Source organism: Cheilinus undulatus, linkage group 17, assembly GCF_018320785.1.
Source record: "Cheilinus undulatus linkage group 17, ASM1832078v1, whole genome shotgun sequence".
Classification (NCBI taxonomy): Eukaryota; Metazoa; Chordata; class Actinopteri; order Labriformes; family Labridae; genus Cheilinus; species Cheilinus undulatus.
Genome location: NC_054881.1, coordinates 23,662,443 through 23,684,919, shown reverse-complemented (window position 1 = coordinate 23,684,919; position 22,477 = coordinate 23,662,443). Strand labels below are relative to the sequence as shown.

At 38.1% G+C, this 22,477-nt stretch overlaps 1 protein-coding gene across 1 annotated transcript in view; it reads left to right on the top strand.

Annotated features, from left to right (window-relative positions):
- The window catches only part of LOC121525015 (breakpoint cluster region protein-like), a 135,259-nt gene extending 113,312 nt beyond the window's left edge, over positions 1–21,947 (top strand). The window contains exons 10-24 of the mRNA XM_041810705.1: positions 475–596; positions 1,047–1,212; positions 1,436–1,555; positions 1,732–1,807; positions 1,950–2,054; positions 3,805–3,879; positions 4,218–4,315; positions 7,358–7,489; positions 12,085–12,144; positions 12,573–12,682; positions 13,354–13,493; positions 13,828–13,962; positions 14,085–14,190; positions 15,331–15,493; positions 15,583–21,947. Of these exons, the coding sequence (XP_041666639.1) occupies positions 475–596; positions 1,047–1,212; positions 1,436–1,555; positions 1,732–1,807; positions 1,950–2,054; positions 3,805–3,879; positions 4,218–4,315; positions 7,358–7,489; positions 12,085–12,144; positions 12,573–12,682; positions 13,354–13,493; positions 13,828–13,962; positions 14,085–14,190; positions 15,331–15,493; positions 15,583–15,672 (1,698 nt within the window). The 3' untranslated portion in view covers positions 15,673–21,947. The remainder of the gene's footprint in view (positions 1–474; positions 597–1,046; positions 1,213–1,435; positions 1,556–1,731; positions 1,808–1,949; positions 2,055–3,804; positions 3,880–4,217; positions 4,316–7,357; positions 7,490–12,084; positions 12,145–12,572; positions 12,683–13,353; positions 13,494–13,827; positions 13,963–14,084; positions 14,191–15,330; positions 15,494–15,582) is intronic.
- The last annotated feature ends 530 nt before the right edge of the window (positions 21,948–22,477 follow it).

Here is a 22,477-nt window from a genome sequence, read left to right as displayed (position 1 = left end):
TTGGAATTTCCTCTGAAAATTTCTGGATTTTTTTTTTTTTATTTTGGGGATTTTTTATTTTTAATCTCAGGACTTTTCACAGAATTTTGGGGGTAATTTTTTATTAAAATCTGCAGACATTTTTCATGAAGTGTCACTGAAACATTTGATGACTGTTTGAGGAGATTTTGGCATGGTTTATGGGATTAAAAATGTATGTATTTTCCCTGGACTCTTTAGGAATATTTTAGGCAATTTTAATTTTTTTAAGATTTTGGAAACGTCTTCTAATTTTAAGGAAAATTGCATTCTAAACTAAAGCTGAAGTCTCAGGAGGTTAAAGAGGATTTTAATGTGACACTTCCTTTGAGTTTTTGATACTTATTTGATCTAGCAACCAAATATTACAACTAAATAGACTATTAATCAAGCACTAAGTTTTTAACAGTTGAAACTTTGTGTGACTGACACGATTGTTTTGTGTTCCTTCTACAGAACCGGCAGCTTCTCAAGGACAGTTTCATGGTGGAGTTAGTGGAAGGAGCGAGGAAGCTGCGGCACGTCTTCCTCTTCAGCGATCTGCTGCTCTGTGCCAAGCTGAAAAAACAGATTGGAGGGTAAGAAAACGATATTTCATTCCCATAAAGAATGTCTCCAAATCCCAATAAACCCCTTGCAACTTAGCCCTACCCTTACATTTTACATGTTCACATCTGGGATAGGGAGTCCCAATTCTTGTTGAAATGGAGGAGATTTTCCAGTGGCACATTCAAAGCCGAGTGTTATGGGTAATCTGCGGGAATGTCATCACACTTGTGCTACTGAACCAGGACACCCTACCCTACATGTAAACACACAAAATGTAGAGGTAGGGATGAATGGAAGGATTGAGCCATGTGTAGCTGAATTTGAAAAGTACATCCTACTGTATGATAAGTAAAGATCCATAAATAACATGAGTGGAAGTTTGGTAGAGTAGAATGTAGAGATTTTGCTGTCAAACCATGCTCTCTTCACTCACCTGTCATTCCATTCCCTTTCTGCTTCCTCTTTGTCTTTCAATGCAGCAAAAACCAGCAGTATGACAGTAAGTGGTACATCCCCCTGACTGAGCTGACCTTCCAGGGCCCCGAGGAGGCCGAGCCCCTTACCATCCCCCAGGTCCCAGATGAAGAGCTCGATGCAATGAAGGTCAAGATCTCGCATCTACGCAGTGAGCTCCAGAGAGAAAAGGTACAGGCAGACACTTGAAGACACTCTGTATTTTTGAAGTTTTCACCCTGAGTTTTAAAAGAGGTCTTATGGCTTAACAGGGGTTCTCATGGAGCCAAGGGACTTTCATAAGAACAAATTTCAGAAAAATCTTAAGAAGATGTTGGTGATTGAGGCTAAGGGATTTTTCCCACCAAAATTATATGTACATATAACAAAGTGTTTTCTATTTATTTGATTTCAGAGGGCTAACAAGGGTTCAAAAGTCATCGACCGTCTCAGGAAGAAGTTGTCAGAACAAGAGTCTCTGCTCCTGTTAACGTCCCCGAGCATGCCACTCAGACTCTATAACAAGAACGGAAAGGTCAAGACCCTATCCACCTCTTCTCTTTTTATTTTTCCTCATCATTTCTACCCACCCTTCTCCTACTTCCTGTCCACCCTACTCCTTCATATTTTCTTGTGCCAGCATTGACTGTTTGCTGAGTGTGTTGAAGTGTCGATAATCTAACAGCCATTATTTTGTGTTTTTTTATTCAGAGTTACAGTTTCTTGATTTCCTCAGACTACGAGCGAGCTGAGTGGAGGGAGATACTGAAGGAACAGCAGAAGAAATGTAAGTGTCCCAGAAATGTCGCAATGTCTGATCCAGATCAAAACACTTGTATTTTTCCACTTACAAAACATCTTAGGAGCTTAAAAAATGTGAAAAAGATCGAAAGAGAATTCACTGTCTTCACTGATTGTCTTTTCTAAAGGTTTAAAAACTTCCTCCTTGAGCTCCATGGAGCTACAAATGTTGACGAGCTCGTGTCTCAAACTGCAGACGGTCCATCACATCCCACTCAGCATCAATACAGAAGGTAAGCCATCAGTTTTTGTTAGCAGTACTTTTAAGCTTAAGTGTTACATTGTTTGCATACTTATGGTGTATTTAGTTCAGTAAAGTTCAGCATGGTTTGTACAGTATGTTAACACAGCCAATGTCCATCCAGCCTCACTAATAGTGTTTTAGAGATCCAGGTCACTTATCTCAGCTCAGGAACAAGAGTCAGTCTATCGACTACCATACAGCTCTTAATCTGGTACCGTTTTTTTAATGCCTGTTAAACCATGAAGTTCCCAACAGTGGCTGTGGCTGGAGCCTATCCCAGCTGTCATCGGATGAGAGGCGGGGTACACCCTGGACTGGTTGGCTCATAGTGATTTATTTCACATTATTTTCCGTCAAGGACTTTGATTTTTGTTAAAGTTATATACACCATTTGAAATCAATGTCTCAGTGTCCTGTGACCCCACTGTATTCAACAAAAACCAAAATAGAAATACAGGAAACTTGCTCTCAAATGGGAGCCAGCTCCCATCCTTTACAAGCAAGAGATCCAGCTCATTCAGAAACAGCACATTGCTACGGCTTGTAACTGGTCTTGAATCATAACGTCATTTCAGTCAAACTCAGGGGTAGGCAGCTAGTGATCTGGTGGCCAAATGCTGCCCCCCTCTTCTCTTCCCGTGGACCACGAGTTGATTTCAAATGACAAAAAGTTGTCAACATGAAGACGAAAAACTATATAAGATACATTTAACCTCAATTTTCATTACAACACCATTCACAATGACCAAAAGCATGAAAACAGAAACATTTATGTCATAGTCTTGATTACTGATAGATCAGTGTTTGTTCTTTCCAACAAATAGGCTGTATCTGTCTCTCTAAACTGCTTTTTATAAAGATTTTTGTATGCATTAGGGAAATTATGTGTTAAAGTAAAACATGCCTTTATTAGCTGCTACAATGCTTTGATCATTACATTGAAAAGTAGCTAAATTCTATATATTATTTTCCTTTTGTACATTACACGTAATGTTCTTTTGCTTGCCAAATTTAGATTGCCCTACAATGAGTGATAATTTGGCCCTCTGGTAGCATAGAACAGAATTAATGTTGCTCTCTCTGTGACTAAAGTTTCCTATTCCCAATCTAATGAGTACCCTCAAGGTCTGTTTGCTAAATAGTATAGCTATCACTGTTTTCTTTGAAAGCATGTTTATGACAGAAGGATGTAGTAAAGCTGATTAGCTCATCACTAAACAAGGGGCATTACTTGTTTGCCCATTATGAGCTCAGTCCACAGGAAGTAAAGATATTTTTTTAAACAGTCAATAGACAGCATTAAGTCTAGCTCGGCTCTAGCTTCAGATAGGTACACTTACTACCCCAACCAAAGGATGCCAGAAGAGCAAGGTGGTAGGAATTAGTTATTATGGTAATTTTCCCATCTTCTGACAGTGGAAATGCTAATAATGTGCACCATAACGTACTGAACTAAACCAAAACCCTTGATGGAAATACATTTTAAGTTCCACAGCTATATACATGATGCAGGGTCGATATTTGGTTACACACTTTGATTATGATTTATAATTGTAATCAAAACAGCATAGTTGAAACCACATATTTTATACTGTACAGTAATGTTCTCTCCCCTTTTTCCACGTCTGATTCTCCTCCAACACAAACAGAGATGTTCATGTTTTTCTAACCCCTCCTCTCTCTCTCTCTCTCTCTCTGTTTTTTTTTTTTTCTCCTCTCCTCGCTGACTGTTTTTCCAGAGGATGAATCCCCCGGTCTCTGCGGGTTCCTGAATGTAATCGTCCACTCTGCCTCCGGCCTCAAACAGAGCTTGAGTGAGTCACTCGACTTTAGCCTCCATGCAGACAACAGACAGTACGGATAATTAGACAAAATGAGTTTGATGAGGCCATGGAGCTGTGGGAAACACTGTTGAGTTATAAGTTGTTTTCATGGGAGGGTGATTTAGGAGTCTGTAATGGTTGAACTGTAAGATTTTACTTGTTAAATTTCTAATTTATTTGCTGACTTAAACACACTTATTGAAAGAAAACGTCCCAAACGACTTGACTCATCATTACAATAAATCAGTTCAGTTGTTCATGAGATAGCCCACAGTCACAAATTTAAAAACAGTATAGGCCTAATATTTTCTTTTTCCTCTCTCTATCAGATCTCTACTGCACATTGGAGGTTGACTCCTTCGGCATCTTCTCAAATAAAGCTAAGACGAGAGTATATCGATACACAACTGAACCCAAATGGAATGAGGTAAGAGACAGGATATCTTACTCCTAGTAAAAGCAAGTTTATCTGTGCAGCAACAAGGCAAATTAAAGGGCCTCCCATACAACATAAAAAAACATCATGACAGGCTAAAAAAGAAAAGATCACTCAGTGCACATGCCACAAGACGCCATTGTATTAATGTCCCTCATACTATTATCAGGCTTTTAAAAGCACTATCCACATTATTCTTGGGGTCTCTACTGTAGATATGACTATGGATCAAAATCTAGAGATATGGTGGAAGTAAGAAAAATGTGTTTTGCCAACGGCATTGATTTTAAAAGGAATTTGCCCTCATTTTAGTAAATGCCACTCCATTTTTTAAAATCAAACTTCCAACAAAATTTTATTACAAGCTGTTCAAAGCTATATTTTCTCAAATATCTGAGTTCTGATAGCTGTTGATCTCTTCAGGGTTGTGCCAATAACCAGACAATGATAAATCTGAGTCTTTAACAGCTGCATTGTTTTAAATGTACTTTTCACTATGTCCATCAGAGATGAGATCTCGAAAGTTAATCCAGAATTCATTAATTGACCTGAAGCTGTAATCACATAAATCATAGATAGCTATAAAAACATATATCACAAAAGGGACTAGTTTGTGGGGGGGGGGGGATTTGAACATCCAAACTAAAGGGAGAAATGTTATGGCTCTAGCTGGGCTCTTCATCTGTTTATAGTATATATAATAATGTCCCACCTTCTTTAACAAAACCTGGTCGTCTTTGCTACTGTGCAAATACAAATAACAAAGTGATTATTTGCTCGCTTCAGAATCAGGCAAAATTGTTGATTCCTATCATAAGTGCTACAATGTTAAAGAAAACCAGACGTGAAAAAAGAACAAGACTATTGTACTGTAGTGAAAGTACAGTAACTTTGGTTGAAATTTACATAAGTAGAAGTAAAATTACTGGTTTATAAACCTACTCAAGTAAAATTAAAAAGTATTTCATTTAAAGTTTACTGAAAATATTGAGTGCTGAGTAGCTACTGAGCTACCTGGCAAGACAATATAGAAATAAGGATCTCCTGCCAGGTTGTTCAGGTTAAGTCAAACATTTATAACAAAGGAAAATTCAACTGCTTTGTAATGTAGAATCATTATCTAAATATGTGCTACTGATGGCCATGTGTGGTAAAACTGAACTACTCGCCAGTACATTGACAGAAAGCTAAAACCTCCTTCTTTGTGAGGGTTGCGGCTGCAGACCCACATCTCTGACAGCCACTCTCTCAGACCATCTCTTTGAGATGCCATCTGTGTCAGAAAATAAATACTAAACTTCTGTTGAGGTTGATTACAAAATGTTTGATAAGACCTGGTGAACAGTCTCACAAGTAAAAAGCTGGTCCTCCATGAAAACATTCTAACGCAGCAAACAAAGCTTACGTAGTTCCAGTAGCTGTATAAGCTAGGTAGATAACTTAACTATGTGGCTGAAGCCAAGCCACATTATCTACATAGCTAGATTAGCTTTAGCTAAAGCTCGTGTTGCTAGCTTAGCTATCTTGGCTTGTGTTATAATGTTTATTATGTAGCTAGTGTTGCTATGTTAGCTTTAGCTAAAGCTAACAGGGCTAAAGCAAGCCACCATTTATGTATCTACTTATAAAATTGGTTGATACATAATTTAATCCCAAATTAGATCTCTGACCTTCATTTTATCTGTAAAATGTTTCTTTGTCTGCAATGTTTGCAGTGTAGTTTTTTCATGAATGTAACTGCCAGCTTTTTATGAATAAGGTTTTTTTTTAACAACTTTTTATTTGCATTATTTAGAATAATTACACACAATAAAATGCACAACAAAGCAGAACAAAAATAAGGTTTAATTTATTGCCAAAAAAATCTGCTCAAATCATTTTGGTATTGCTCGCTATTCAAGTTAAGAAGTCCATTTTTAACAGCTTTTCTCCCTCATTATGGGAAATTCATTCATGAAATTAAAAAAGCTAGTTCACTGTTTTGTAATACACCTTTTGGAGAGCAGTTTTGTTGAAAACACCACTCAGTTAAAAACAACAAGTAAGTCTCTGAGGTGAGCAGATTGCCACTGATAACTTGGAAACGTTTATTGTGGGTTAGGGTTAGGGTACTGTTACAGTAGCAGAACAGCAGCTTCCAGGAGCAGTTCATGCTTCTTTATGTAGTAGGCTTTGACGTAACATCCAACTGTTCCAACCTAAACATCTTGTGTCTGTCACGGCTGCTGCTAGAATCAGACCATTACAGCTATAATAGTAAGGAATTTCTGCATCCTTGCAAACAGTTGTAAATACTTGGAACTGCCCACTTCACAGATGTAGTATTTTAAATCCAGCCTAGGTCTGATATTTCTTATAAAAATGCTCAACATTCTTATTTTTCAGCTGAGAAAAACATGTATAAACAAGTCTCCCTTTTTGTACAGTACATGCTGTATCTGACATCTGCTCCTGCAATCACAAAGCTTTCCATCTTCAGTAAAGAAGAAAAAAACATCAGAAAAGCCCTCACAGAGCATCTGCAGCCCCTGCAAACATACACAAATGCCCCGATATGCATGCAAGAAACTACACATTAGCTAACATGAATGCATTAACAACACAGCTGGAGTTAGTCCTGCAGAAGTAGATGAGCTATAAGACTCAATCAGGGGTTTATTTTTCCTCTTGGACCCAAAGACTCATTGAGGATTTTTTGCCAAGCAAAGTGGAAATAATATCAGCTAATGAGGGGCTGCTGGTGATGACTCACATCTGTCCAAATGCTAAGTGAACCAGTGCAGGGTGATGTGCAAACCATATGTAGGGAGCTCTCGTCCTGCACATAATTACAGAGAAAGTTGGTCAGCTGCGATGGGATTTATGGATTCAGAAGTAGGTGGTAGATGAAAGGCAATTTTTCTGAAGGAGTTGTCAGGAGTTGTCTTAACATTTGACATTCTTGCTGTTTCCAGAGATGCCGTCCTGAAATCTTGCATGTTTTTGCACCAAATTCTAATCTGCAGACACCTGTTTTTGTCTTTTCTCCCTCAGGAGTTTGAAATTGAGCTGGAGGGCTCTCAGACCCTGAGGCTGCTCTGCTATGAGAAGTGTTACAACAAGACCAAGCAGAACAAAGAGGATGGAGAGAGCACGGACCGCATCATGGGGAAAGGACAGATCCCGGTATGACATGACGTCACCCCCCTCCTTTTTTCTGCGGACCTACCATGAGTCATTACCGATAGACGGTTATGTCACTGCGACTGCTACAGAGCATGAAATCCAAATTATTGCTCAATGAAGAGCTTAAACTGGGCATGATGTAAAAAATGGCTGATTAGAGTAATTAGCCTGTTATGTAATAATGGTTAGGGGCTGGTTAAATGGAGGGTGTCACATAAATATTAAAAATAAATGATGCGTCACTCTGTTAAGTCAGTTCAGGGTTTGTTATGGTTATAAATAAACCAATACTATGAAGAGGAGTGTCTTAAAAATGCCAAATACCTGAAATAAATCAAGGCAGACACCATCCAGAGCAGTGTGATTGTGACTGACTGATGATAAATAGCAGGTGATTAGGTTGCCAAGACGACGGCAGCCTGCAGGATAATGCCAAGTGTCATTCAAGAGATCACCAGGGAGAAAGATGAGTGCAGAAAACAGAGATTCAGGCAGAGAGAAACTCTTTTTTATAAAAATCCAAAAATGCCTAGAAAAGAAAAAGGAGGCATTAATGTTTTTCTGTTAACCTGTATTTATGAGACTGCATGCTCCTGAGCTGGGACATAAATCATCTAAATATCTTCTATTGCATTTGTTTTTGGAAAATATGAGAAAATCCAGCTTTTAGTATATGAATAAAATCTAATTGAACCCATCACTGAAAACAATGGTGCGGCATTAGCCTTCATGGTTGCCTTTTTTACCTTTATTTACCAGGAAGTCACATTAAAATGAAAAAAAATGTTTTAAACCTGTAAGAAACCTGGCTGAGGTAGCCAACATACAGAGCCACAGACACATTAAAACAGAACGTGGAAATCACAGTCATTTATTAGACTAACTTCTTTTTATCAGCAGATTTATTTCAGAGCAGCCTTTCTCATCTCAAACAAAGTGTTCAAACAGCACCCACACGAGAACAACTATCTTTACTGCTTGTTCCCTGCCAAACTGTGATTTATAGTCACATGCTCCACCTAGTGGCTCCTTCAGTAATCCATCCACATGATCATTTCTATACAGATGATGTCATTCAAAACAAACCACACAGAGTGGGGAGAAAGTCGCCAAGCAGGATTTTTATAAATCCAAGGAAGAGAGCAAAGCTCCTGACTTCAGCAGGAGCCACTGCAGCTGAAAATCAGACACATTACTCTTTGGTTGTTCTGTTTAACCAATCAGATGAATTTTTCTGACTGATTGGTGTTTCTAAAACATGTCAAAATACCGTCAACATTTAAAATTTAGTCATATTTATATTTATAGTTTTGTTTGATTTGTGTCCATAGCATATTATACTTTCTACTCAGCCATGACTTTAGTTCACTTTCCCTTTTGGTGTCTCCTTTTTATTAAATGTAGTCCATTACTTCATAAACACTGTCATGTTTCAAGTTTTTCAGTTGACATCTATATGTTGCAAAGAATCAAGTAATGCGTCTTATAGTTACTGTACTGATAATAGAAATATTCAATTCATCCCTAGGGGTAAATTTAGCTGTCATATATGCTGTCATGGTGCATCACGGTGCTACTATCTGTGTAACATTCCCTGTCTTTTGTTGTCACTCTCTCAGCTTTTTTGGACTCCTTTCATGGATCAAATTTACAGTGTGTTCATTTAAAAAAAAACAGCTGAGTTTATCAGCTTGAACATTAAATATCTTGTCTTTGTGCTGTATTTAACAAAATACAGGTTGAAACAGATTTCCAAAACACTTTATTGTTTTGATTCACATTATACACACTGCCCCAACTTTTTTGGAACTGGGATTTGTAGATAGAGACAACAAGCATTAAATAAAAAAAGCACAGATTAACCCTTTTAAGACCAGTTTGTATTGTTCTGAAAGGTCCCCAAAACATGCCTGTGAAGTTTGTTGCTGAAAAAACACTTCAGTATTAGATTTTTGCATGTCTAAAAACCCCTCTGTTTCAGCCCTTCTCAGAACAAGCCGTTTCTGTGTCTGTGGCTTCAAATGGTAATTAGCTTTCTGACTCTGCCCCTGACCACACCCCTTTCAGGGAATGGATGCAGCACTTGTGATTTTACAGACACTTTTTTCCCCAAAGTTTGGACTGGGATTCGAACCATCAATCTCCTAGACTGCAGTAAGCAGGGTGACCCACTGAGCTATCCAGCATCTCAGCTGGTAGCTGAGAGGACCAGAAGAGGAGGGCGGAACTTTCCTCCAAGTGGGGGATGGCCAACCAAACCTGGGGGCGGGTGCTAAGGGCCCCTGGTGAGGTCACTAGATGTAAAAACTGAGAACAGCTTGTTTCAGCACACATTTTCTGAAAGGTGGAGAAAGAGAGGGGAGAGGGAATGGATTTTTCTGGTACTTGAGGGAATTTTGGACAGGCCAGGGACACATATTTGTGTTAGAAAAGCCTGAAAAAAGTGATTTTTGCATAATGTGGCCCTTTAAGGTTCCAAGAACACAGTGGCCTCCATAATTCTCAAATGGAAGAAGTTAGGCACAACCAGGACTCTTCCAAGAGCTGGTCGCCCAGCCAAAATGAGTGATCAGGGGAGAAGACCCTTAGTAAGAGAGATGACCTGACAACTGATGGTCACTCTGACTGAGCTCCAGAGATCCTATGTGGAGATGGGACAAAGTTCAAGAAGGACAAAAATCTCTGCAACCCTTCACAGATCTGGGATTATGGCAGAGTGGCTAAACAGAAGCTTCTCCTCTGTGTGAAACGTATGAAAAGCCACTTGGTTTCACACAGAGTTTTAACAAACTCCAAAAAACATCAGTATTAATAACAATTTTCTTTATTACCAGTGCAGAACTCCTCAAAGAAGCTTTAAAGATCACATAAATCCTAAAACAGATGGTCAAATATACTGTTTGGCTGAAATTTAAACCTTCTGTATCATATGCAAACCAAAAACATACAATTATTCACTGGACAGGTCTGTCTCTACCTAAAGATCTTCTTTAATCTTTATACAGTGTCAATAAACAGTCTCTGCCTGTCCTGTTTAACACCGTTTAGTTTTAAAGATGCCATTCATTACAAAAAGTTATGTGTTAAATAGAGCACTGGGCGACACATCTCTTCTAAAAGCAGTGGTAGATGAACTTGTATTAGTTGGCTGAAAACTTGATCCTTTTAACATTTTTATCATGCAGATAAAGAGGCTCCTGTGGCTTTGCTGTTTTCAGTGGAGCATAATTCTTTGTAGATAAACAGCTCAAACTGAAGAGCATTCCCAGCAGTCAAAGATTCAGTTATGAGAAACATGATCCAGCTTTGCACGCAACCAGATGGGCCTTAGCCTAGGTAAACATACAAGCATACAAGATACAGTTTACAGAGTGTGTTTGTTTCATGTGTGCGTGGATGGGCCAGGATTTTATTGGCCCAGATGGCACATCTCCTCAGATCTGAGTGTGATTGGGTGTGAATGTTTTCTCGATAAACAAATAAAAATGTTTAGCATATACATAATTATACAGTAAAGTGATGTAACAGAATAACAAAACCACATTTAAAAACATTCCACAACAATGGTGGGAAGGTTTGTTCTGTTGATGTAGTTCTAGTTTGACTTTATGCCTTGTTGACGTATCAGAGCAGTATGAAAGTAGGACAACACGGCATAAAGATAATGTAAACAAAGCAAGTGAACATTAAAAATTCATGTAGGTGGTTTTCTATTTGCACTTATGGGGGAAAAAGTTTTTATAACTTTTAACTTTTCTAATTTCCTGGGATTTTTTTTTACATGTAATTCTTATGAACAAACAGGCTGTGTTGAAAGAATCCTTAGAAATAAACCATTAACTTATTAAAAGAAAGACTGAATCTGAGTCCTACCCTACCTACCCCTGTCTCTTGCGCTGAGGGTTTGTGAGTCCCGATTCTTGTTGGAATAAAGAGGTAGGGTGAAGTGCTGAGGGTGCATGGCCTTTTAAATCGAGATTTTTCCAGAGGCACACTCCAAACCCACAAAGCAAATGAAATAGTCCATGTCCATCATCTGGCAGATCTATCTTGCAAAGCTTAAAGCTGCCTGTTCGTGGTCAGAGAATGAACGGAGCAAATCAGCATCATTTGAGTAAAAAAAAAAAAAAAAAAAAAAAAAGATGCAGTAGCTATGGATGTAGTTTAGCTGTATAGCAGGTCTGTAAACCAGTGGTTCTTAACTAGTGTAGCTTCATGTCCCACCAGCAATCACAACTAAAGTGTCTGAAGATTTCCAGCACCTTAGCTGGAGCAACACATACAAGTGATGAAACAAACAGGATAAAATAAACTCATCTTTCTCCTTTATCTGTTATAGGGTGTACATTTTTTCCAGGGATCTAGAGTTATCATGTGAAAAGCATTTTTTTAACCCAAAAAAAGGAGATAAATCAGTCAAAGTATTAACTTTTTTGTAGAGGGGCTTTAGGCTATCTGAGAGTAACATCTCAAAGTCTTTACACTCAATATTTATAGCCATTGAATCCTGTATTTTGTTGTATTAACCCATTCTTAGTTGTAAAAACACATAATTAAGTAAACCACCCTTTCTTTTGTTCTTGTCTCCCTCTCAGCTTGACCCTCAGGCTCTTGAAGGCAAAGACTGGCAGAGAACAGTAATTCCAATGAACGGGGTGAGTAAACACAAAATTTATACCATATTCAGAGTAGCTTTTATGTTTCTGTTCTGTATTTCCTCCTTGTGTTTAAATCAGGGGTGTCTTAATATTTTTCATAGGATGACTGACTGGTCCACTTTGCTCACAGGTCGTAGATTGGACACCCCTGGTTTAAAAGCTTGACAAATGTCGACATCTTCACTGTTTTGTAGCTCCAGTATAGTTTTAAATTTAATTTCTGTAGCACAAAGCAGAGAGGAATATTTCCAAATTAACTCCAGAACATGTTTCAGTGGTTTATTCTCTGTGAAGTCCACATCTGGCTTTACCATGGCAGGATATCCTCCAGATCAGGGAGCGCCATCATAGATGGATATCAGGCTTGTAGACTGGTCTCTCACTCTGTAAACCTGCTTTAACTGTAAGCTCTTTTCCTGTGTCAGATTGAGGTTAAGCTCTCCATAAAGTTCACCACCCGAGAGTTCAGTCTGAAGAGGATGCCCTCACGGAAGCCCATGGGTGTGTTTGGAATCAAGATCTCAACGGTGACCAAGTGAGTATGCATTTAAACACAGGAGGCTTAGTTGTACGTCTTCTTTTAGGGATGCACAATATTATCTGCATGAAAGTTAGTCTTTTTCTTTGTTCATCCTCATTTCTTAAATGTTAAAGTGTGTTTTAAAGACCAAAGTTTTAGGTCTGTATTGATATCATTATCAGCTAAAACTAATTTCTAGATTTCTGAGCAAGTTGAGCAGCACAAAAATGAATAAGGCATAGCAACAGAACAACAGCTTCAGTGGCAGTCTTTCACTTTTAAATATTTAAAAATCTTTCTTGCATGAGTCTGAAGAGTTTAAATCCAGGAGAAGAGAGGCATTTTTAGGGAAAAGGAGGGGCAGTATTCAGTAGAAGAATCTGTTTTGTTTTAAGCCTATGAGTGACACAAATTAGGATTAAAAATAACAAGTGGGTTAACTAGATTTACCAGCAGCATTCACTTACTATCACTGATAACACATTTGCACAAAAGAACAAACCAGGAGCACTTCTAACCTTTCCAGTTGACACAATGGTTCAAAACACATCTCTTGTTCATTTTGTCCTTCTATGCAGATAAATAAAACACATACTGTCTCATTAGTCATTCTACATTTCTACTGGTAATTATTCTCGTCAGCGTAAACTGCTGGTTGGTGATCATGATTATTTGTGTTCATGCAGGCGAGAGCGCTCCAAGGTGCCCTACATTGTCCGGCAGTGCCTCGAAGAAATAGAGAGGAGGGGGATGGAGGAGGTGGGCATCTATCGAGTATCAGGGGTGGCCACTGACATTCAGGCTTTGAAGACTGCCTTTGATACCAGTGAGTAAAGCTTATTTGAAGTGTATTTGATGTAACGTATTTTTGGGATGAAGCTAACAAGTCTGCAACCTTGATTTATTCTGTGAAGACCCTCCATGATTATGTCAAAAGCTATTTTTAAGCAGATATTTTAACAAACTTGCTATGAACTTGCATGTGTATTGTGAATTGTGGCTATTTTGCATGAAAAGGATGTGTAAATGTGAATGTGTGATGAGAGACTGAAAATTAGGGCAACTGCTGCTTAAGCTGAGGTATTTCCCTGTCTTATCATCGTCCTTTATTCCTTGCACATCCCCCCCGTCTTCACGCTGTTATCGTGTCTCTCCTGCAGACAATAAAGATGTGTCAGTGATGATGAGTGAGATGGACGTGAATGCCATCGCTGGGACCTTGAAGCTGTACTTCAGAGAGCTGCCAGAACCGCTCTTCACTGATGAGCTCTACCCTAATTTTGCAGGCGGCATCAGTAAGTCATAATACAACAGCCAATATGGTTACAGTGGTTGCAACATTTAATCACCAACTTAAGAGCTAAAAGTTCTGAATTTGCAGGATATATTGAAACACTCTTCCTCTGCTTGCCCACAGCTCTGTCTGATAGTGTTGCCAAAGAGAGCTGTATGCTGAACTTACTGCTGTCGCTGCCAGAACCCAACCTGGTCACATTCCTTTTCCTTTTGGATCACTTGAAGAGGTAGGAACAAGTAAAGACAAACACATGCTTGCATAATATGAATGTTTACCCACACAGAGAAAAAAATGCACCAGATACATACAAGACAATAAGCCAAAAATACACGTGTCCAGTTATGCACAATTTAACACAACCATATGACAAAAATATACATCTAAAGAAAGCAGAATCAGAATCAGCTTTATTGACCGTGTATTCCTATTTGCATTAGCATACTTGGCCGCAAGTAATTTTACTAGGTTTGCTTTCAGTGTACAGGAATTTGACATTAAATACAAAAAAATAAAATGGAAAAAGTATAAGAAATTAGGATTTAAATATGTACAAGATCTTGTCAGGTATTTTTCCAGAAAAAGTACCAAGTCTGTGTGCATTGATAGTATGGTTGCAAGATGTGCAAATGGCGCAAGAAGATGTGCAAATGACAAGACATGATCAGAATTGTGAAATATGTAAGGATTTAGATTTACAGGTGCGGTTAGGTACATTAGATAGTGTACAATGATTGATTAGTGCAAATGTGTGTATGAGGTGAGCCTTCTTAAACTATTTAAGTTACAGTGAATAGATTAATTACTTACAGCATTTGAGTATGGTAAGCGGATTGAATTTGTAATAAGTGCCCAAATATAAATATGAGGTAAAAATATAAATAAATAAATATAAAATATATAAATATGAGACAATGCAGTGGTCATTAGTGTTTTTTTTATTAAACTGTTTAAAAATTGGACTATTGTATACCAATGTAATACAAACACTAATAATATGATAATGTGGTATTTTGGAAAAAACTGTTATCATAGCACAATGCAACATAGGTATTATAAGAAGATTTTGGTCATACAGCGATGTGAGGCTAACGATTAAATATACAGTATGACTTAATGTAATAACAACTGTCCTGCCACTGAAACTGTTTGTATACATCATCAGGACCATAGAGCAAGAAGATTTCAATGATTAATAAACTATCCACAATGCTCTTCTGCTTTCTAAATAATGAATCCTTTCACCACAAATAGAAATCTAATAAATGCCAGGGGTCCGCACATAACACTCAGATCCATCACAGCACATTAGCATCACTTCCATGTGCTTGTTTCCTTCCTAATAAACTCATCTGTTTTCTCTCCTCAGGGTGGCAGAGAAGGAAAGTGTCAACAAGATGTCTCTCCACAACCTGGCGACCGTGTTTGGGCCGACTCTGCTGAGGCCTTCTGAGAAGGACAGCAAGATCCCCGCTAACCCTACCCAGCCCATCAGTATGGGGGACAGCTGGTCTCTGGAGGTTATGGCACAGGTCAGCCACACAGATCTTTGGTTGGAATTTTACATATCCCAATCAGTGTTCTTTCAGTTGTTATAATCTAACTCTCTTGTGTTTCGCAGGTCCAGGTGTTGTTGTATTTTCTTCAACTGGAGACGATCCCCACTCCAGACAGTAAAAGACAGAGCATCCTCTTCTCCACCGAAGTATAGAGCAAACACTGACTCTGCTGACTTTAAACATAAAGGAGTGAAAAAGAGAAAAACCCGTGGCTCAAAGTGAGCCTGTATTAGTAGGTTTTTGTATTGACTTATCTGATAGAGTCAGGCTTCTGCAGCTGGAAAGGATTGTGTCTGGCGATTCCTGCTCCCTTTAAACAGGAGAGGGCGCCATTGGGCCTCTGAAGCGTGAAAGAAGTGAGGTCCTCACAGTTTATGTCTGTCGTTATTGGCCATCTGCGCTTCTCCTCTGTTTTCTTTGTTTATCTAGAGTTGAACTTTTAAATCATCTAGTTTAAAAATTTTCAACATTAGCTGGTAAAAGAACAAACTTTTAAGATTCTTGAACTAAAAAAATCAAAGTTCTATGTCACTTTTGTTGGAGATTTTGCTCCATCTTAATTTATTTTGGACAATCTTTCAACATAGTTATCCATCTCAAACTTCATGTCCTGCTGAGGAAAATTCAGACACATTTTATCAATGAAGACTAGGAGACTTTATGGCATTAGATGGAGTTAAAGACAAGCATCCAGAGCTGCCACAACACTGGCTTTTTGTTTGTGAAAAGCCATCACTTGTATGTTTAAGTGTTTACAACGTAAACAAACCCTGGTCAGAGTCAGAGACGAAGCTTGAAAAAGGACGGTGAGAAAAAAAGGAACCTGACCATGAAAGCAAAACTCCTCCGTTTGTGTTGTTTGTGTCTAAGTTAGTCTCCAGCTTAAATGTCCAGGAAGCAATATATTTTCTAACATAGGAGTTGTCTGTGTTCATATCTTTGCTGACGAAATGTCCTTATTGTAACGTAGGACATCTTGCCAAAATTAATGTTATTTGTTTGTTTCTAGGAGCAAAGGAAGCAGTTGTATTTACATATACATTATGTACATAATCTTAAAGTTGTATTTTTTTCTTTAAGTTTAACAGTATAATCATTGATGCTATTATTGTAATTTATTTTCGGGGGCCTTTCGGGGGGAGGAATCTGTTTGTTTTTCTATGTGTTTGATTAAGAAAGTGGTAGATCTTAGCCTTGACTTCAAGTCTTGCAGTAAATAAGCAGGATTTAGCCTTGTTCTTACAGAAACTACTCAGCTGTACTGTCCAGCCTATCAATAATTCATTCAGATATCACTAAGATCACACATATTGTAGTTACAGACTCTATGCTGCTGTGGAAAAAGGCACAAGCTCTTTAACTGCTGGGTGTTCCTCAGTATAACGTCTCACATCCAGAGACCACCGGCTGTCTAGAGTAGACATTATGCAAGGTCATGATACATCATACTCTCACTGAAACACGCGCATGACGTAGTCTCTTTTATGCCATTTAATTTGTGGCTGCAGAATCACACAATGTTAGAACTACTGTATTACTATTCAAGTGACATGAGCACTAAATGTAAAGAGCATATCTGTTGGATTTTATGAAGGAATTGTCCTTTTTTCATCCCCTCCTGATACTTATTTTTTATTTATCATATTTCTAGAAATTTCCTCATAATCCTTTAAAGTACCCAACCTAATGGTCAGTTTAAAGCTCCTGTGTGGACTTTTTTAGTTGGCTATGAAACAGACTGACACCTCTTTAGGAGCTATTTGTATGTAGTTATTTTAATGCCTGAAATTGAAGCTGATGTGGGGTAGGTGTCAAAGTGTTTAACAACCTTTATTTACATTTTTTCCCCAGCAAAGCAGAAATTGTTTTTCTTTTAAATATTTTAAAATCAGCATCCACTTTGACGACAGGGGGCTCCAAAGTCAACACAAAAAAAATCCTCACAGGAGCTTTAAAGCTAGCTCTTACGATGTTTTGTCAATATTTAAACAGCACAATTATTTTTTTTCTATATCTGTATCTTTGAGTTAACATGCAGGCATGTTTTTTTTATTGTTTCTTTTTTTTGTTGCTGTTTACTTTTTGAATTCATGGCATTTTTGGACCAATTACAAGACAAGTTAGCTTGTTGGTAACTCCATCTCAAAACAAAAGATGCCTATTAGCATATTAAAACATACTTCACTTTACAAATTCATCACCAAAAGCAGGATTTTAGTTATGATCACTTAACTGACAGAGGAAGGCAAAAGAATAGACTAAGTACAGCTTGTAAGCCCTGTTTTAATGTTAATTAAGGTATCCAACTTATGTTTTAACATACACCTTATTGATAGAGTGCATTAACAGGGATTAATATCCGATTTGGGCATTTGTATACCAGGTGGTAATCCTCAATGGTTTGTGTGGACGCACCTTAATGCATACTGAAAATAGTTTGATATTCAGTAGCTCAGGCTGCCTATAGCCTGAGCTACCGGCCAACAGCTGCCTTTATCTGATGGCTCCTGTCGGTTGCAACCAGCTCATCCGCAAAACACCATGACTCCCTTGTAAACTGTCATCTTGAATTGAGTTGACATTTCAATCTAACTTGTACTCCACAACTTTATTTACAAAACAGTGCATAACTGTGTATGACAACATGAGGAAGAAAAGTAGCTAAAGAGGCATCACTAGCCTCTTAGCTCATGGCCAATTCACCCCCACTTATTTGTATTACCAGTGGCTTTACCGTACACAGCATGTAGGCACAGACTAAATGAAATCACTTGCTATCTGAATGCCCAAAACACATCCAAACAGGCCGTTAGACTCAGAATTTGTGAACTTGTCCTCTCGGTTATTTCATTATCATGACTGATATCCTATAAGTTAGGCATCAAACAATTACCGTCAACCCGTTCAGTGGATCTATAAGGGCTTGCGTGGTTTCATCCATGTTTATAATATCCTAAAGGGGCTGTAATTCATATCAAAAAGTGAAGCTTTGACTACAAAATGGCTTTAAACTTTAAAAGCAAGAGGAGGCTTCAGTTAGGATACATATCAACTCTCTAAATGTCAACACATTTTTCACATTCTAATACAGAAACAAACCCCGTAACAGTACCAACCCCAGGAATTACAATGTTATTCTAAGCCTGAAGCCCCAGTACAGTTATGTGCGCCTCTATTTCACTACCACTGTGTATTTCAATACTTCTGGTTTCAATGGGTAGCATGCTCACATTTTTTTCATTGCACAGACAGAGAATTCATTCATTCGTCACATTTAAAAATCCTGATTGCCTACACTTCTCTACCCTACTGTGCCTCAACACTCTTTTGTTTTGCGCCTCTTAACGTTGTTCGGCCTCCTGTTGCCTTTGCTGAGAACAGCCACACATTTTTCATCTCTTAAAGTCTAAGACAGGACCTTAAACTTAAGCACGGTCTTAGCTCATACTGTATTTTTCATGCCACCATCATCTGACTGTGATGCTGTGTTTAAACCGTGTCAAAGTGAGTCTTAATTACGGCACAATGTCCATACGCATGTCCTCAGTTTAGCTCTTAAATGTCATCTCTTTTAATGCCTTTGATTCCTACTTATTGTACTTGTTCCCAGTTTTGGTGTTGGAAGGTCTTCTAGGTCTATTTGATTACAACATAATGTCACTGAAAGCTTAATTCATGTTTAAAAATATCTTCTATGGTTGCTTTCCTAGGGGAGATAGAGGTCCTAGAGAAACATCAACTCTGAAAATGAAAAAAAATAGTTTCTGTTCTTTAGCAGGGTAATTATTTCCTGTTAAACTAACATATGAGGTTTGTGTGCTCTTAAGAAAGTTTAATGTGGTCACAAACAAGTTTTCATGCACATTTGATAGTATTAAACATGCAGGGAAAAACCTCTTAAAGTCTTTTGAGGTTTCTCTGTAACAAGGTAGTTTCTGGTATGCACAAGATGGTTCATGGGCACCTGAAACCTACGATTTTTTCTGCCCCTTTCCTCCCAAGCAAGGAGGCCCTAAGAGGACATTCATCTGCAAAGATTACTCTTCTCCATCTACCCTCAGAAAATAAGTGTTCTTCTGTTGTTTTCTCAAGATTATTTCTGTTGTAATCTCAAGATCTCAGTGCTTGTTTTCCTGTAATAACTAGCTAATTTCTTTGAAATCTTGAAAAAAGTGACTGAAATAACTTACCGCAGAAAAACCATTCTTGGTATTACAAGATAAGGAGATAAATATGTGGAGATTTTAAGAAAAAAACAAATAAGTGCAGACTATAATACCAAAAAAGTTGGGACATTGTGTACAACATGAATAAAAACAGAATACGACCTGTTCAACCCATACGAAGTTGAATACAGAACAAAGACAAATATTCAGTGTTCAAACTTATTGCTTTTAAATGTATATTCATTCTGGATTTGATACCTGCAATGTGTTCCAAAAAAGCTGGCACAAAAGCATGTTTACCACTGTTACATCACCTCTTAAATTCCTCAACAATTTGGGGTTCCTTAGTTGTATTTCCATGGCAGACAGGGCTGGACGACATGTCAACCACTCTAGTACCTGCGCTCTATCACTGTAATTCCAAGCAGTTGTGCAGAATGTGGCTTGGCATTTTTCTGCTAAAAAAAGACGTTATGAATGGAAGCATGTTGCTCCTAAACCTCCGTCACAGATGTACAGCTGACCCATGACATGGGCACTAATACAACCCCCACACTTTCAAAGTTGCTAGTTTGTGAGCATGGAGTTGATAACAGTCTGGATAGTCCTTTCCTCGTCAGGACACTGAACAGCCAGTGTTTCCCAAACTATTTGAAATTTGGACTCATCAGATGATGGCACACTTTTCCACTTTAGGTCAGTCCATCTGGGACGAGCTTTATCCCAGAGAAGTTGACACATTTGTAGATGCAGTGAAATACTTTAACTTACTTTTTTTTAAGTGTTCCTTGGCCAACGCTGTAAAATCCATCACAGAATGATGACATTTTTTGATGCAGGGCCACCTAAGGGATTGAGGCTCATGCACATTCAGTGTTGGTTTTTGGCCTTGCCCCTTACATGCAGAGATTTCTCCTGATTCTCTGAATCTTTGTAATGATAATCTGGACTGTAGGTGGGGGAATCTATCAATTCCTTGCAATTGCAGGTTTAGGAACACTGTTTATAAACTGTTGGACTTTTTGTCCAAGCAGCCTTTAACAAAGTGGTGAACCTCACACTATTGTTGACAGAGAGACTGAGCCTGTCAGGAACGTTCCTTTTATACCAATTATGGCACACCACTTTCCTATCGTTCATGCCCCTGCCCAAACATGTTGCAAACTATTCAAAATGTGTTTATTAAAAAAAAATACAACAACAAAAAACTGTAAAGTTTATCATTTTGAAAATTGAATATTTTGTCTTTGTGCTGTGTTTAACTGAATATAGGTTGAAAATGATTTTCAGATCAATTTTTTGTTTTTATTCACATTTTTTAAAATGTCCCAACTTTTTGGGAAATTGGGGTTTGTGCTTGATTTTACAGGAAGACTGACTTTATTAAATGTATCCACGCATGTCCACTAAGGGCTTCTGTGCTTTCTGCAGGAAGACGTCTTATTATCACTTTGTTTGTCTCTTCTGTCCTGATAGCTGATGTGCACAACTACAACATCTATCAACCTCTTACTACTACTTCATCTCTGTAGTCGTGTTGTAAACAGACTGGCCACTGTGATTGTTCAGAAATCAATAGAAGGAGCAGGAACTTGTCCGTTCTCAGAGTTCACATAACTCAACTGTCTGTTTGTCCATGGAGTTGTATAATATGTATTATACTAGAGAGTACATTATTTGGTTCCTGTTTAATTTATTTAATGTGGCGTTAAGGATCGAGTCAGTGCGCCTCTAGTCTCTTAAGCCGAGCTGTCAGTTTGTGGTAGAGGAGAAAAAAAGTCTTATATTTGCTCTGAAATTGGCATCGTTTTTGATCTGTTAACTGTCAGTGTAACTGCATGTAACCTCTATCACAGTAAAACACAGAACCTCAGTCCCTTTGGTGAAATTAAACAAAAGATATGAAACATGTTGCTCTTTGACAGTTGCAAATTTCTTCCGTTTAAGGTAACTGGTGATTCATATATCCATCTTATACTTTCAAAGGACCCTCTGCTGCCACTTTTCCGACACCAAGCTGACTTTTAAAGACTACTTTAACTTTGGGAATATGCTACTTTGGTTTTACATCTAATGTAAAGCTGAGGGTGAGACTTGATGACCTACCACAAACACTTTCTCTTTGTACCTCCCTCAGTTTTTGGACTCTTGTTCAATATTCAATGTTCTGCCTGTAGAACTGTACAAATGAATACTGAATATCGAGGGAAAACATGTTTGGAAGGCATTTGCAGCCTGTGTTTGTACACAACAATGTTCAATAAAACTCCTTGTATCTATAGTATCAAGTGTTGCATGTTCTCTTGCTTTAAACTGGGAAGGCGACCTGCAGAATGGGAGATTTTAAGGTGAAAAGCTGACATTTTTATACAGTGCATAGAAAAAGTAATTACCCCTTTGGATGTTTTACCCTTTTATTGATTTTAGAAATCAGTCAAGGCCAATATGATTTGGCTATTTGACAAGAAAAAATACAAAAACAAAACTCTTGAAAGTCGAAGTGAAAGCAGATTTCTACAAAGTAAAGTCAGTTAAATGAAAATATGTAATGTCAAATAAGTGCATAAACGTTAACCCCCCTCAAGTCAGTATTTAGTAGATGCACCTTTGACTGCAATCCCAGCACTGAGTCTGTGTGGATAGGTCTTAATCAGGCTTGCACATCTGAACACTGCAATTTTACTCCATTCTTCTTAGAAGAACTGCTCAAGCTCTTTCAGGTTGCAGAAAGATCAAATGTGAACAGCCCTTTTCAAGTCCAGGTACAAATTCTATATCAGATTGAGGTCTA